At 49.2% G+C, this 17173-nt stretch overlaps 1 protein-coding gene across 5 annotated transcripts in view; it reads left to right on the top strand.

Annotated features, from left to right (window-relative positions):
• The window catches only part of GOLGA5 (golgin A5), an 800028-nt gene that overhangs the window by 393541 nt on the left and 389314 nt on the right, over positions 1 to 17173 (top strand). For all 5 annotated transcript variants that reach the window (XM_069637743.1, XM_069637746.1, XM_069637745.1 and 2 more), the window contains one exon: positions 11619 to 11717. In XM_069637743.1, the coding sequence (XP_069493844.1) occupies positions 11619 to 11717 (99 nt within the window). The remainder of the gene's footprint in view (positions 1 to 11618; positions 11718 to 17173) is intronic.

Here is a 17173-nt window from a genome sequence, read left to right as displayed (position 1 = left end):
GGGAGCCCCGGCAGGGTCCCCGACCTTTCCTGGAGGGAGAAGCTGTAACGCAGCCCAGCCAGAGCTCCATGCTGGGCTTGGGGATGGTCGACACACATGGGTGACAGCCACCCAAGGCCAGTGACTTAACCCCCGATCATCCTGGAGCTCTATCTAGGCAGCATTCTAGAATTTCCCTTGGGGATCAGACGGGGACCCTGCCGGGGCCCCCTGAGACTGCCTTTGGACTTGTGGATGGTCGACACATTTTCTTTTCCACCCAGGTAGGTGCACCCACACATGTGAGGTACTTTTTTCATCCGGACACCTGTGGGAATGTGAGAAGTAGGATATGTGGGTAATGGCCCAAAATGTCACCCTCACAATTGCGATGGCCGACTTTCTTTTTTTTAAAACACCCCCTTTATACCACATATATATGCGGGGGGATATGGGATATTATAGTAATATGAGGGTGTTGCGGGGGTCTCCCCCGCATATCTATGTGGTGTAAAGGGGGTTTAATAAAAAAAAAGCCATTTTCGGCCGTCGCAATTATGTGTGGTCGCAGTTATCACATAGATCCAATATGTGGTGTTGGGGGCATGTTTCAGTAGATTCCAGGTGGGAAATGTCTGAAAATGACATTTTTTTCCCTAAATTTGGGACTTTGCCGGGACTTGTGGGTAATACATTCTAAGGTGATTCCCCCAAGTCAGACCTCTGTGGATTCCCACGGGTGTCTTCTTTTCGGAAATGAATGGGGTTCCCTGTTTTCCTTGGTGGCTGCGACACCCCAGACCTAAATATGTAGGTTGTCCACAAGAGCAACATCTGGCAAAATCTGCTCAGTCGAAAGACGTGGGGTTACCAGTGGTTTAGCCTTTTCCCTTTGCGCCTAGGTAGGTGCACCCACACATGTGAGGTACCGTTTTCGTCGGGACACCGTGGGAACGCGGGAAGGTAATGTGTTGTTGGTGGCGTGTTTCGGTGGGTTGGCGGTGGGAAATGTCTGAAAATTGTGTTTTTTCCCCCAACATTTTGGACTTTGCTGGGGCTTGTTGCTAATGAATTCTGGGGTGATTCCCGCAAGTCAGACCTCTGTGGATTCCCACAGGTGTCTTCTTTTCGGAAATGCATGGGGTTCCCTGTTTTCCTTGGTGGCTGTGACACCCCAGGCCCAAATCTGTAGGTTGTCTCCCCAAACCCTTTCGGGGGTTGCAGTGGTTTAACCTTTTCCCTTTGCGTCCAAGTGGGTGCACCCACACATGTGAAGTACCATTTTCGTCGGGACACCTGTGGGAACGCGGGAAGGTAGTGTGTTATTGGCAGTGTGTTTTGGTGGGTGGGCAGAGGGAAATGTCTGAAAATTGGCTTTTATTTGCCAAATTTAGGACTTTGCCAAGGATTGTGGTTAATAAATTCTGGTCCGATTCACGCAAGTCAGACCTCTGTAGATTCCCACGGGTGTCTTCTTTGCGGAAATGCATGGGGTTCCCTGTTTTCCTTGGTGGCTTCGACACCCTAGGCTCAAATCTGTAGGTTGTCCACATGAGCAAAATCCTGCAAGATATGCTCCGCCGAAAGACGTGGGGTTACCAGTGGTTTTAGCCTTTTCCCTTTGCGCCCAGGTAGGTGCACCCACACATGTGAGGTACCGTTTTCATCAGGACACCTGTGGGAACACGGGACGGTAGGACATGTTATATGAAACCTTGGGCATGATTTCTTCATGTTAAGAATGTACTGCTCAAAATTGGGTTAGCTTCTTTCTGGCATAACCCAGAAATCCTAGTACCTGCAGATTCTAAGAAACTAAACGTTTATTATTGAGATTGTGTTCTAACGAACAAAATGTGAAGCAATGAGAGAAAGAGTACATTTCAAAACTATCTAAGACTTAAGCTGACTTTTAGAATTGGAGCAGTACCTCTACTGGATTAGCCAGACGGGAGCCAGAAAACTAAATTGTTACGTCTCGGAATCCTACCTGTACATACTCTTACGTCCCGGCCCCTTTCCTCCTCCATACTGCATGGGCGTCCCTCGCGAAGGACGGGAGGCAGAACCTTTTTCACCAGAAAAATCTTCTTCCTCTCTAAATTTAGAGGCGCGCGTAGGCGCTGCCCTGCGAGCATGCGCTGCCCTGACTCCGACGCCACACCCCTGTCCCCTTTTCCGTGCTGACGGGAACGGCCAAATTCACCAGCGCTCCTGGGTTTGGCTCTGGCCATGTAATTCCACATGTGGATTCTTCCTCTATGTCTTCTTTTGTCTTTTTATTCAACAGGTACTTGGTCCTCAGACGCCACAGCTCCTCCCCGGCGCATGTCGACTTCGACAGGGTTCAGCAGGTGCCCTCCTGCAAAAAGGGCCTTTTCCAACTTCAGACCCCCACGCCCTCTGCCTATGTTGCCTTGGTCCAGACCACGGTTGGAAAGCCTGTTCGGCTCGCTGTCCACAAAAGCGCTGAACAACAGACTAGCCAGGTGGAGGAAGATTTTCCAGCAGTCTTCTTCTGAGGACCTTAAGAGTTTCGTGAGACGTTCCAGGCCAGAGGTAGGACCTGTATTTTCATCTGCACTTCGCAAGGGAGACTTCTTCCCAGGGACTCTCCTACGCGGGAGGGACCGATCAGGTCCTTTTACCAACTCACGCACCGAGGCTGTCACTGCTACCGGCCTTTGGGCTGAGGGGTCCTCGGGTCCTCCCGGTGCCAGGGTTGAGGGGCCGCTAGGCCCTTTTACCGGGCTTGCGCCTGAAGGGCTCTGCCCTTGTACCGGCATCATGGCTGAGGGGCTACGCCCTGTTACCGGCAGTACATCCGATGGGGCACCTGAACGCAGCTCTAACGACCCCCGGGTCGAGGTTAATACACCTACCGGGCACGTGCCCGAGGAGCAGGACAAGTCGCGTGCCTCACACATGAGACTTGGCAGAGGAACGCAGCGACGAACCGAGCAACACGTCGCAGCCACGTGGTAGGCAGCTCAACAAGATGGCCGACAGGCCAGAAAAGGATACCCTTTCAACACCTCTGAAAGACTTCGGCGAAGAGCGAGTATCGAGGTGGGACTGGCATCAATCAGATACGTGGGCTACAGCCTACCCTTCTTATGCGCAGGGATGCTTTCCCTTGCGTCTGTATGTACAGGGTCGGCAGCGGCCTCAGTTGCCTCTAGTAACCCCTTCAGTGCCCTCCTCCTCTTCGGTCAGTGAGGACCGGAACTTCGAGAGGTTCCTCTGCCTCATGAAGTCTCCTGATATGGGGGAGATCATCAAGGACGCAGTCGGGGAAGTCCTTCCCGCTATGCTAGCAGCACCACAGATGCCTCCTCCGACACCTCTGGCCCCGGTGCAGCCGCCTCCTCCGGCTCCTCAGCCTACTCCACAGGCGGTTCCATACCAACCTCCGCCCCTCCCGCAGCCTCCAGCCGTGGTCCCTGTGTCCCAGCCTCCGGCTCCGGATACTCCTCCTCCTCCTTCACAGGATCCCCCAGACCCTCAGGATACTGATGAGGAGGAGGATCCTGACACACCATCATCGGCCAGGGCCTTCCACGAACGTATTGCAGGCCTGGCGGAATACCTGGGCCTACCACAGCCAGAGGTCGAACAGCAAGCGGTGGGCGTCCTCGCTGAAGTCCTCACAAGGCGCCCTTCCGCCAGAACGGGAATTCCACTGCATACTGATGTAGGCCCCCTCGCCAAGAAGGGTTTGCTCAAAAAACACTCTGTCCAGCCAATCAACCGCCGCCTGGACGCCAAGTACAGGCAGATGGAGGGGGATACACTCTTGCTCTGCTCCCATCCTCAGCCACACTCCTCGTGATCGCTGCGGCATCACTGTACTCCAAACCTCAGTCGTCCTCGTCGTCTTCTTCGACGGCGCTGTTAGGCAAGGAGGAGAAAACCTTGGAGGCATACGGTAAGAAGCTGTATTCGAACGGTTCCTTGCACCTGCGTCAGGCCAATGCAGACGCAATGTTGGTGGCCGCTAACCAGAGTTTATGGCAGGAAATTGCTGACTTCATCCCCAAACTCCCTTCCCACAGCCAATCACGTTTCAAGGCGGGTCTGCCCGAGGCCAAGCTCGTGGTGCAGGATATCATGGAATCCACGCTAGCACACATCGATACCTCTGGAAGTGCCATCTGTATTGCCATGGACATGAGAAGGATGGCCTGGCTCCGGGCAACCAAATTCAACCCAGATGTCCAGGAACGTATTCTAGATCTGCCCTTGGAGGGGAGCACCTCTTCCACTCCAGCACAGACGAAGAGCTGGACAAGAAGAATAGCTCGTAGACGGCTAAGTCTTTATCCATTCTGACAAAGGCCACGCCCAAAGCGTATTACCAGTCTCAGCAACGCTCGGATAAGTGTCGCTCATCAGGAGGCTTCCGCGGCTTCCAGGACCGCAGGTCTAGGCAGCCGGAACACTCGCTGACCCCTAGTCGGTACAAGCATCAAAAAGGGAGGGGGGGGCAAGGGCTTTTTTCCAGTCCCCCTCCTCCGCCTCGGATGGAAAAAAGTCTTGACACACCCCTCCAGGTCCACGAGTCGCCAGTGGGGGGCAGGCTTGCCCTTCACACACACCTTTGACGACAGAAATTTGCAGACCCCTGGATCCTGTCAGTAGTGTGCTCGGGGTACCGTCTACCTATGCCAGCCTCTCCTCCCCTCCCCCAAGTTGGGACAGCAACTCTTTTGACAGAGATTCAATCGCTTGTCCTGAGCCAGGCCGTGTAGGAAGTCCCAGCCTCCCAGCGAGGTTCGGGCTTTTACTCCAGGATCTTCGCCATTCAGAAGAAGAACCAGGCGGGCCTGAGAGTTGTACTGGACCTTTCCACCCACAACCTCTTCAGAGATTCAAGATGGTTACGCCAGCCTTTATTGCGGAGACATTATGCAGGGGAGACTGGATGTGCTCCCTGGATCTGAAGGACGTGTATCTGCACTTCGCGATCTGGCAACCCCATCGTTCTTTCCTCCGGTTCAGGATCATGGGCTGCCATTTTCCGTACAAGGTCCTCCCTTTTGGCCTCAACTCGGCCCCCAGGGTCTAAACCAGACTCATGAATGCTGTGGCAGCCCTCCTCCGCGCTCAGGGCCTCCACATATACCCATACCTAGATGACTGGCTCGTTAGAGCTACATCTCCGGAAGCAGTTCAACACTCCTCCCAAGCACTGATGAACACACTACACGACCTGGGCTTTTCGCTCAATCTCAAGAAGTCACAGCTGCAAACCATGCAGTCTCTAACCTTTCTGGGCCTAATCTGGGGCACACGTGCTGAGAGGGTCTTCCCCTCGGATGACAAGATCTCGGCCATCAAGAGGGCCACGTCCCACTTTCTCAGCCGAAGCTCTACTTCGGCTTGGTGGTACCAACATCTCCCGGGGCTTTTTGCAGGGGTACTGTTGGCAGACCCCTACACAAGACTCAGGATGAGGAGGATCCAGCCCAATTTCTCAGCGTCGTGGAACCAGGAGAAGGGATCGCAGGCTGAAATCATCGAGAATCCCACTTTTCTCCACCCGGACCTCACATGGAGGTCTGAAGGCTGCAACCTGCGGACGGGCAACCCTTCAGGCTCCCCGCCCCACAGGTGACGATTACCACAGACTTCTCCCTCGAAGGATGGGGAGCCACCCCGGAGGAGCCATCGGTCCACGGCACATGGACCCGTCAAGAACAAGAGTACCACATCAATTGGCTGGAACTGAACGCCATCTGGTTAGTGCTCAGAGCCTTCCTCCCACGGCTCAGGGGAAGGGTTGTCCTGAGCCAGACAGACAACTCTTTGTCCCGCCCACATGGGCAGTACAGCACCGAAATGCTATGAAAATTCCCTTCTGAACAAGAGTACCAACAGAAACCCCATACACGTGTTTCAGTCTTGTTGGGCCTCATCAGTGAGGTGAAGCTGTGCCTCTTTGAGCACAGTGAGCAGGGAGTCCACGTCTGGTTGCCCCCAGGTAACTTAGGGTGACCAACCCCAAGTTCCTTGCAAAATATATCAAAAAAGGTAGCAGGCGCTCCTCTCCAGAAAGAACATGGCATGATAACCTGTTCTGAGATGAGAGTATGCAGCACACGCTTTTTGCTCACTGTACCTTTCACAGATTGGAAATATCCATTTGCATATCAGTCTTTGTCCCGCCCACATGGGCAGTCCAGCACCGAAATGCTATGGCAATTCCTCTCTGTACAAGTGTACCAACAGCAACCCCATACACGTGTTTCAGCCTTGTTGGGGCCTCATCAGTGACCAGTATGCACTACATCAACAAGCAGGGTGGGACTAGGTCCCCCTCCCTGTGCAGACTGGCTATCAACATGTGGGAATGGGCCTTGGGAAATGGGATTTTCCTCACAGCAGTCCACCTCCCGGGGGAATCCAACCAGGAAGCGGACAGGCTCAGCAGGTTGGGGCGTACAACTACGAGCGGCAGCTGAACAACTTTGTGACACAGGAAATCTTCCACAGAAGGGGTTCCCCCACCCTCGGTGGATCTCTTTGCCACCAGGCACAAAAGGAAGTTCCCCCAGTTCGCCTCCTGGCAGGGGCAGGGCCGGGGCTCCCTGGGCGACGCCTTATGGATTCAGTGGAACGACATGGCAGCATACGCCTTCCCGCCCACTCCACTGATTCACAGAGTACTTTGCAAGATCAGGGAGTCTCACCAGCTCAACGTCATTCTGATAGCTGCGTGGTGGCCAGCCAGGCCATGGTTCTCAGAGCTGCTCAGCCTCTCGGAGTTCCCTCCAATCCACCTCCCGACGCGCCCAGCACATCTTCTGACACAGCAGGGGGGCAGAGTCGTCCACCTCGCCCCTCAGAAGCTGGCCCTCACAGCGTGATTCCTGAGCAGGTGATGCTCAACCACCTCAACTTATCCCAAGCCAATCTGGAAATCATACAGGGTCCAGGAGCAAGGCTACCAGAGCCCAATATAAGAGTAAATGGACCAGGTTCTGCCACTGGGCGCACACCTGGGAAATAGACCCACTGGCATGTTCACTGGACGACATGCTGTCATTCTCTGCTCACCTCGCCAACTCCGGCGTGCAGGTAGACACCTGCCGCGCATAGCTCTCAGTCATTGGGGCTTACAGGAACTCGGAGGAGGGGGGTCTTCTCCTCCAACCCAGTTGTCAAGAGACATTTGGCCGGACTCGCTAGACTCTACCCGCCCATTAGGAAGCCACACTCCGTGTGCGACTTGAACCTAGTCTTGGGTGCCCTCGCACACAAGCCGTTTGAGCCTATGGTGTCTGCGGACAGCAGGCTGGTCACCATCAAGACGGCCCTTCTAGTCGGCCTCACTTCAGCGTGCAGGGTCAGCGAGATCCAGGCTCTAGTCACATCAGAGCCGTACACTACCTTTCACAAGGATAAGGTGGTCCTGCTGACCCATCCGGCATTTCTACCTAAAGTACCATCAGCCTCACACTTAAACGAGGAGATCATCCTTCCTACATTCTTTGCCGACCCGAAGGACGAGCCTCAGAGAGTTCTGCACTGCCTAGACGTCAGGCTCGCCCTGAAATTCTACCTGGACAGGACCAATATCTTCTGCAAGTCGGATGCCTTGTTCATCACCTTCGGAGGCGCCAGGCCAGGCTATCAGGCCTCCAAAGCCTCCATTTCCCGCTGGATGGTCTCTGCCATCAAGGAAGTGTACAAGGGCCAGCATAGACCCCTTCTAACGAACATTCAAACCCACAAGGTCAGGGCCAAGGCAACGGCCATCGCCTTTCAGTGCCATGTCCCCTGGCAGGTCATAAGCAGGGCGGCCACATGGGCCACCCCATCCGCTTTCTGCAAGCATTACTGTTTGGATTACGGCTCCAGGTCGGATGTGGCTTTCGGACAGGCGGTTCTCCGGAACCTGTTTGCTTAAGGAGGGTCTCCTCTTCACCCAGGGGCTAAATTCAGTTGTAATGGCCCATGCAGTATGGAGGAAAGGGGACGAGACGCAAGAGTAATTACAAGTTACTCACCGTAGTGACTAACGTACTCTTAGTGCATAGTCCCCTTTCCTCCATACGTCCCACCATCCACCACCCTAATAATCTGGTGTCATTAGGCAATGGTAAATCTATTGTCGACGCGTCTTTGGGAACTGAGGTGTGGCGCCGGAGGGCGGAGTCAGGACAGCGCATGTTCCCAGGGCTGCGCCTGCGCGCGCCTCTAAATTTAGAGGGGAAGAAGATTTTTCTGGTCAAAAATGTTCCGTCTCCCATCCCTCGCAAGGGACGCCCATGCAGTATGGACGAAAGGGGACTATGGACTAAGAGTACGTTAGTCACTACCGTGAGTAACTTATAATTTTTCGTTCTAGAAAATAGCCTACAGAAACTTGCTCGTGTTGTCGGATGTGTAGTGCAGAAAGGGAGGACGACTACGATTTCCTTTTTTTCAGTCCGGTATTGATGCCTCTTAGAAGAAGATGGTTTATCCCGATTTTAAAACTAAGTTTGATACTGTGAACAGGGCTCTTCAGTTTTGTAAAACACCTACTTGCAATTCAATAGTTTTTGCTGTTGCTAGTTATCCAAATAGAGCCTGGAACTGTCGGTCGAAGTACTGAAGATGAAATCCTCCCATGAATGCTTATGGTGCTGTTATATTGAATTTTTATAGTGCCATTTGTAGTTAACATACATATTTTTACGGCCTTGTCCTATTCCCTAAATCTTTTTTTTTTTTATTTAACAGGTACTGTTTTTAATGCTGGGATTTGTTCTTAATTATTAGTTTTTATTTGTGTAAGATCAATTTGTAAGGTGCTCCTATTCTAGAGTGGATTTTGTAAAACTGCTTTTGTTTTTTATATAACTGATGTAAAGCATCAATCAATCAAACCTCTAATTACAAACGCTGTATTAGAGCATAATATTGTTATATCCAATATAATTCACTGGAATTCCATCCTTCTTTGTTGTAGTGCCATAGGAAAGAAATGATCAGCATCAGCTGATCAATAGCCACTGATACCCAAGGAGCACGGTGGTCTGTTGGGCTTGGTATTTGAATTCTACCATTGATAATCTGCTCTGCTTGTAAATGGCATTCAAACCCAGCGACCATAGCGCTGATTCCTCCGACCCAGCCCAACACCCATTGTCTCCATGTGTTTGGGAGCCAGTATTCAGAGCTCCTGCAGCTTTAATGTGTTTATTAGGCTCCTGCTAGGCTCCTGCTGGAGCTCTGTGGTGCCCTCTGCTCGAACTCCGGCAATGTAACTCACCTGAACAGATTGTTTGCTGGTTCAAGTTACTGCTTCAAAAACTGCCTCTGGAAGCATGAAGCACTGTTATTGTATCCTTCTTCAGCCTTGGACACAGCGCCTCAACCCTCTAAAGGGTTATAATGCTTGGAGAGAAGGCACTGTGATCAAAGTTGGTAGATGGTGTCAGCAGTCCACCAGAGCCAACACTGTCCCCACTAGCTTTGTACCTCAGAACATTCAGTTCAGCTTGCGCCCAGTTCCTTCCTATGCCTTCAGTATGTTAATGGAAGTGTATGATTTTAATGGAAAAGATTTAGTCATAGGTAGTTCTGCCTTATTTTGGGGATATCTTGGTGACCACATGTTTGTACCACCTATCCTGTTTGCCTCCTACCTTTGTGTTTCTCCTGAGACCATGTGGAAAATGTTACATGAGCCATGTCATTGGAGGGTTTCTACCAGATGCCAGGAGTGGCCAGGGTCTTGCTACCCGAATCCCAGGATGCAGATCTTAACCACTCCTTTGAAGGAGAGTTACGGTCTCTCCACTGATGAACGGGTACAATATAAACTGGCATTGCTGCTGCAAAGACTTGCTGTCTTAATGGGAGCTCACAAAACTTGAAACCAAACATGGAGGAGTTAATGTACCGTTACGAAAAATGAAAGAGGCCAAGAGCCTGTAATGGCTGATCATTTAACATCTGACAGGGGGGACAATTTCAATCACTGTAAACTCTCCTCTATGTTACACTGCTTTTAATACTTCAAAACAAAATTCAAATAGGCCTGCCTAGTTGTGGTTTGAAAAGACATGCAGCTTGTTCTGTGAATAAATGTGCAGTAATGCAAAAATAATAGTAGCCGATGCCATGGAAAGTTCAAGGAAAGGGGTTTACATTGAGATTCTCCCTCATTTTTGTTTTTGAAAGCATATGTAGGTCACTGAAGCTACCAAGTACTGTTTAAAGTTTTGGTGTTGAGAGTCACATATGCCAAATCTCAAATCACCTCTCTGCTGCAGTCTACTGCCAAAGAAAAAAGGTTCAAAACAAAGCGACAGCAAAAAACAAAATAAGTGCAAGGCTGCTATCACTGGGTGAGACTTTGCGCGGGCTGTAGAACCTATCCCAACCTTTACAGCTCAGAAAACACTGCCAAGGGTCTGGCCATCACAGAGCCGTTAATTTGGCTAGAGCCTCAAGATCAAGTAGTGTTGCTGTCTATGCTCTAGTCTGTCCTTCAAGAATGTGTTCTTTACCTTCCGTTTTGTTGAGCTATGTGGGCACAGGGCAGATTTCCACAAATTGATATACATACATCCTGCATTGAAATCGCATCTGCTTGAATGGGGGAGGAAACCCTTTAGTGGGATATTGCACTAATCTAACAAGAGGGGGATTTCTAGGTACTGAATGTTCTTAGTGCAAAATGATTTAGGTTACACAGCTTTTTGCTCTAAGTGTATTGGATTTTAAAATGTGCAGACCCTAATGGAACACTCTCAATGATCTGACCCTCTGTACCAGAAGGGTGAAATCCTTCACTCCTGTCCGTCCTCTCTGAGTTTGAATGTGTAAAGGTCAATAAAAGATCTTACACAAACTACAAAGGCTCCCAGAAAAGGTGAGCTTGTGCTTTAAGATGTTGGTCCTGGCAGACATAGTTTGTAGTTGGAAAGAGCTAGCTTAACATTCCCTTATATCTGAACTCATCGGCGCCACACACAATCTGTGATTCAAGTCCTTTTTTATGTAACTGCATTGTGCTAAAGGAAATGGAATTTACAATGGTCTCTGATCAGGGTCAGACTGGGGTGTAATATGGGTCCGGGCACCAATGAATAAATGTCCTACAGTTGCCAATAAAAATTACTTCCTTTTTTTACACTGTTTGAGTAGTACTCAAGTGGGAGTTTTTTTTAGTTAATCAAATTTGTTGCAAATTCTGCATTTGAAAGGATATGTGTTCAGTAACACTGTTCAAAACTACTAGCCGAATACTGAAGTACATAATTAAAGCGGCTCACTTTTACCAAACAAACCAGGCCCATTTTGACCGAAAAAACCTGTCCCACATTAGCATGTTGGGCATTTAGTTTGGGCACTGCTCTATTGCCCAAAAGGCCAGTGCGGGCCTGTCTCTGATAGTCTTTGTCTGTTCCTTCAAATATTGATTGATCATCACCTGTTGTTTAGAAACAAGTTAAAACACCCCCTTTAGCAGCTCAACTTAAACCTTCCCTGTTGAGACCGGATCTTCTGCTCTGAAGCAACCAGTGTGTGGAATGCATGTAGCTTGTAAACATTACTGAAGTTGGTGTACAGCACAAAAAAGAAAGGTGTCAATACACATAATAAATGGAATGTATATCTTTTTGTTAACTGTGTTATAGGAGTTCCAGTACACCGAAGAAGAACTTTACCGAACAAAGAGTACATTACAAAGCCGTATGAAAGACAGAGAAGATGAAATTCAGAAACTCCGGAATCAGGTACTAAATCTTTAGGACCAATATTTTCTATTCAGTGTATGTTGATTATTAGACCGCGTTAGGACAGTTTTTCTGAAGTTCAACTAAGGGCTTAGTAAAACCATTCAACTGAAACAGTACAGGACTCCACTCTAAGTATAAGGCTGTACCACCTGAGTTCATGGTAGCGTAGTCGGAGCAGCCAGGCTCATCTTAGGAGGGAGAGAGGGCTGTAGAATCGGTACAAAGAAATTGTAATACATATGGTCCAAAGAAACACTGCCACGCTATGTATTGTAAAAATAAAGGGTTTATTTGATATACAAGCAGGCCAAGAGATTCTTGGGTAAGTAAGTACTATCATAAAGCATATAAACACATTATAAAAACACAACACTGTGCTTTAAATACACTGATCAAAGGACAGACCTTATTCAGAACATCTAACAGTTTTTCTAGGTAAGCTGGACCTTTGTATACACATTTGGTATAGGGCACACCAATTCTTGGGGAGTAAAACTGTAAGGTACTTTCAGATTACTTTACAGTAATTCAAGGGTAGTAGACCCTAGCAGTTGTACCGTGACGCTCAGCAAGGAAATCACATAGTAAATAAACTGGACAATATACTTTTCAGAATAGTGGGACACTTATTCCAGGAACAGTAAAAACCTATAACTACATTTGTGATGACAGTTATACTAGGTGAGTAAAACCTAAGGATATACTATTACAGGTGCTTTTTGAGATCAGTGAAACACAGATTGAGATAAGCAATAATGCTTGTAACTTATTTTAGAATGTCGCAGAGCTAACTCAATGTAATTAAAACCTATACACTTTTTAAAGGAATTATCAGCAACTTAAAGGCAGGTGTAAACCTAAGACTCGTTTTGTGTCTGTCTAAAACAGACCAGGGAAAGCAAAACCCAATGTTACTCTTTATGAATTACTCAAGAATATTCTAGGTAGGTAATATCTAAGGCACACTTATCTGGACTGGCTAATAGCAAGTCAGGGGAAGCAAGATCCAGTTGGGGAAACTCATACATTTATTCTAACAGGAATAGCAAAGTGGAACCAACAGCATTACTTTTGGGAAGAGGCACAACCAAATCACAGGTGAGTAATATAACCTTACATCTATTTTCTGTTAGAATGGCAAAACAGTTTCTAAGGAAAGAAAGATGTTACATATACTTTTTAGAATGGCAACACATTTCTAAGGTAAGTAAAGCAACAGTATATATACTTTTCAGAATGGCAGAACATTTCTAAGTTAAGTCGTAACCTTTGTAACTGTTCACTCAGTTACAGTTACCAACCAACTTCTTGCATACTTGTTATCCTTTTCAAGGCAGAACCCTTTTCAAATGGATTGTGTCCTCCCACGTGTTCCTCATCTTTGACACTTGTTGTCCAGCTTCAGCTGCTTCAGAATTTCTTTTTTGGGCAGAGGGCGCTGTGCGCCGATGGCGTCGAGTCAATATCCCTCAAAGGCCTCCATCGAGGATGATGTAATCAAAGGCATATATAGCATGCGCAGCGCCCATTGGCCTCAGTTACGTTTTTCCGCTACAGCAATAGCTTTGAGCGAAATTCGGCGCGCCTCATCTTGTGACGTCTCTGTTACAAACACCTTTAATGATAATGTCTTCATCATTGACACCGAGGACTTCGATGTCCGGTTTCAAGAAGTGTCGGGATTGCGGGTCAAAAATGCCACTCACTGACCCAGACTGTATCTGTGGTGCCTCAGAGCAGACCACAACACCTCTGACTGTTCGAAATGCCAGTCCATGACTGGAAAAGCCTTGAGGGAACGGAAGGGGAAGCTAAAGGTAGAAAAAAAAACTAAAAAAAATCTATTACCTGATCCGCAAAACCTTTGACTGAGTCGAGAGGTGAATCTCCTCAGAGGAAGAAGGCCAAGTGATCCAGGTTGAGGAGTGCCTCACACCACTCTTCTTCATTCTTGAAGAAATCGAAAAGAAGGCACCGTAAGTCGCCTTTGTCAACTTCGTCGTTGGACGTTTCCCCCAATAGGGTTGCTTGCCCTACTAAGAAGTCCACTCCAGCCGAGTGGGAAGTCTTCAGGGCTGAAATGCTAAAGATTTTTGAGAAACAAAAAATCTATGCTCCTACCGAACTTTCGAGAGAAGCCAGAAAGGAAAGTTCTCGTCTGAAATCCTGCGCGTCCTCAAGCCTGGGAAAAAGGCCTGATCTGCATCATTAACCTTCGAGGCCTTGATCCGATGTTACATCGAAAGATCATATGAGACAAAAGGAAAAGTCGAAGTCGTTGACGGCATCAACACCTTTGACGCCCGCCAGGCCGTCTACATTGACTCCAAAGCCTTCAACCCCAACCACGCCACATTTGCCAGCTGTGCCGTCGGTGCCGGGCGCCCCTCCTAAGTCTGCTCCAATAAAGAAAGCATTGACGACTTCGATGAGGTCTCAGCCAATTATGAAAAAAACAGACCATGTATATGCTCCACTACCTAAAAGTATTTCTTTAAATCGCTTACTTCGATTTTTGAAGAAGAGGAGCGGTCTGAGGATGAAGCCCCATTTGGTTTACAGTACGGTACTCCCAATGTACCAGAGAGTTTTATTTCTGAAGAGTCCAGAAAAAAGGACCTGTATGCCAACTTGCAAACAGCAAGTGGGTTAGATACCTCGCCCAAACTTGCATTTGGAAAGCCAGAGGCTGGGGAGCATGCGGATGCTTCCTACAGGCAGTTCATAACGAAAGTCGGAGAATACATTGGTTGGAGCAGGCCTCCATTGCCTTATGAGCAGGACAATCTTACTGAGTTTTTGGACAAGGGTCCACAATCTGATACTATTTTGCCTTTCCATATGGCATTACAGAAAAGGGTAGCTAGGAATTGGGAGACTTCGGAATCCAATCCGGCAGTATATAAGAACTAGACTAAAAAATACCACCCTTCCAGTAGTGACCCCGACTACCTGTCAAAACACCCCACTCCGCAGAGAGTCTGGTGGTGCATGCCGCTACTGCTACTTCCAAACAAGCGGCGTACCCTACCATCCGTCCTGATAGATGGGCGAGGAAGGTATTTTCTGCAGGGAGCATGGCACTAAAATCTACCAACTCCACTTGTGCCCTCGCAAAGTTTTCGTGTACTCTATGGGATTGTATTTCCATGGCGGCAGAGCACATTCCCGAAGGGGATGAAAGGGACGGCTTCTTAGCTATTGTTAGGGACAGCAAAGAGGCCAGGTGCAAGTCCATTCAATCAGGTTTGGATTCTGCAAATGGCATCCGTAGATCCATGGCTACCAGCACCGTTATGTACAGATTTGCGTGGTTGAGAAAGTCGGGTTTTGCACCTGATGTGCAATCTAGACTTCTCAACATGCCCTTTGACGGGTCTCACCTTTTTGGCAACAAGAGCCTTGAGAAGTTGCAGACCTCAAAGGCGGCAGCCTAATCTTTAGGCACCAATATTAGGCAACCTCAGCCTTTTCTTCCTAGGGGGCAACCTCGATGGGGCAGATCTTTTCACTACTACTCCTCAGTTGGAAGAACGAGAGGAATGGCCAGTCAAAAAGGTCAGAGAAGATTTACTCATGGTGGACAAGGTAGAGGTGCTAAGCCAGCACAAGCAGCAGCCTCCTTGCCATCGGCCATTGCATCAGCTGCCGCAAAACCGCTCTGAGGTCTTGAGTCACAGTTCACCAGTGGGGGGCAGACTGTCTCAGCATCTAGAAGAATAGCGAGAAATTACTTTGGATGCTTAGGCTCTGGAAAACCGTAGCCCACGGTTACTGCCTTCCTTTTATAAAAAGACCTCAGAACAATCCACTGGGGAACTGCTCTTTGAGGATTCCGGATCTGCTCCTTTTGGAGGAAATTTTAACCCTGCTAGAGAAAGGTGCTATAGAACCAGTGTCTGTAGCGGAGAGGAACATGGGTTGTTACTCCCGATATTTTTTGATACCCAAGAAGGACGGAGGACTGAGACCCATCTTGGACTTGAGATACTTGAACAAGTTGCTCAGGAAGGACAAGTTCAAGATGGTCACACTTTCTCAGATCCTTCAGGCCCTCCAACACCAGGATTGGTTGGTGTCATTGGATCTTCAGGATGCTTATTTTCATGTGCCAATCCACCTCAAGCACAGAAAATACCCGAGGTTCGCATTTGATGGTTCTCATTTTCAATTTCGAGCTCTGCCATTCGGGCTGACCTCCACCCAAGGGTTTTCAACAAACTGATGGCGGTAGTGGCAGCGAGTCTCAGGAGAGGGGGGGGATGCACGTCTGCCCCTACCGGGACGATTGGCTGATCAGGGCACATTCTCCCGAACAAGTCCTGAATGATCTCAATATCGCCTGCCACTCTCTTCACAGACTGGGCTTCTCCCTCAATCACAAGAAGTCCCCTATGACACCTTCCCAAAAGCTCCAGTACATGGGAGCTGTGCTAGATATATCCTTGGGAAAGAGCTTGCCAACCGAGGTGAGGGCTCAAGACATTCTACCGATGGTGACCACATTTCGGAATGCCCACAGTCTACCGGCCTTTGATTTTTTTTGAGGTTGCTCGGCCTCATGGCATCCCACATTTCTCTGGTGCCAGAGGCCCGCCTGAGAATGAGATCCCTTCAATGGGCTCTAAGAACTCAATGGTCCCAGTTATCAGTAAAGATGTCGGACCAGGATTCCAAGATGGCTGCCGGCACTGAGTAGACGTGCCGACGGCGCTCTTCGGACCCAACTGAAGCGAGGTGCCCACTGCCCCTTCAGCAAGCTTTTGCAGTGGTCAGGATGGACCCTCGGCGTGCAAGGATGGAGTGGGAATCACCCAGAGTCAGCGGGCACTGGTTGCGGGTCCTAGGGAGTGGTGCAGCCGGGGCGGGACCATAGGCGGCCTGCAAGGCGGACAGTGGGAGCTCCTGAGGAGGCGCCGAAGCAATCGAGGCCGGCAGCGTGTAGAGCCTGGAGGCTCGGTGAAGAGCGGTGCTACCGAGTGTAACGTGCAAGCAACTCCCGGCAATCTGGCCAGCAGAGTCTTTGCGGGAAGCCTCTGGGTCCTGTCGGGAGGAGCCCGGGGAGGACTTGGACCAGGGAAGCTCGGAGGAACAGGCAGCGATGTCCAGACGGGAATTCCGGAGGGAGTTGCAGGCTTTACAATTGAATCTAGCAAAGACATTCCAGGAACAATTTCAATTGATGAGGGCTGACCTAATTGAAGCATTGGGAGAGATTAGACAAGAGCTGAGGCAATTGGGTGAAAGAACTGACACGCTGGAAAAAGGTCTCCAAGAAGTAGAGGATGACACCATAGCTAACAGCGAGTCTATAGAGAGGATCGACGTGGCAACACAAAACTTAGAGGCTCAGATGGAAGATTTCGAAAACAGATCCCGAAGGATCAACATTAGAGTGAAACTTCTGCCGGAGTCAGTGTCGGAGAAGGACTCGAAAGCGGTCCTCCAGGACA

This window comes from Ambystoma mexicanum, chromosome 14 (assembly GCF_040938575.1).
Source record: "Ambystoma mexicanum isolate Mex_15411 chromosome 14, UKY_AmexF1_1, whole genome shotgun sequence".
Taxonomy (NCBI): domain Eukaryota; kingdom Metazoa; phylum Chordata; class Amphibia; order Caudata; family Ambystomatidae; genus Ambystoma; species Ambystoma mexicanum.
This window is presented reverse-complemented; position numbering and strand designations above follow the sequence as displayed.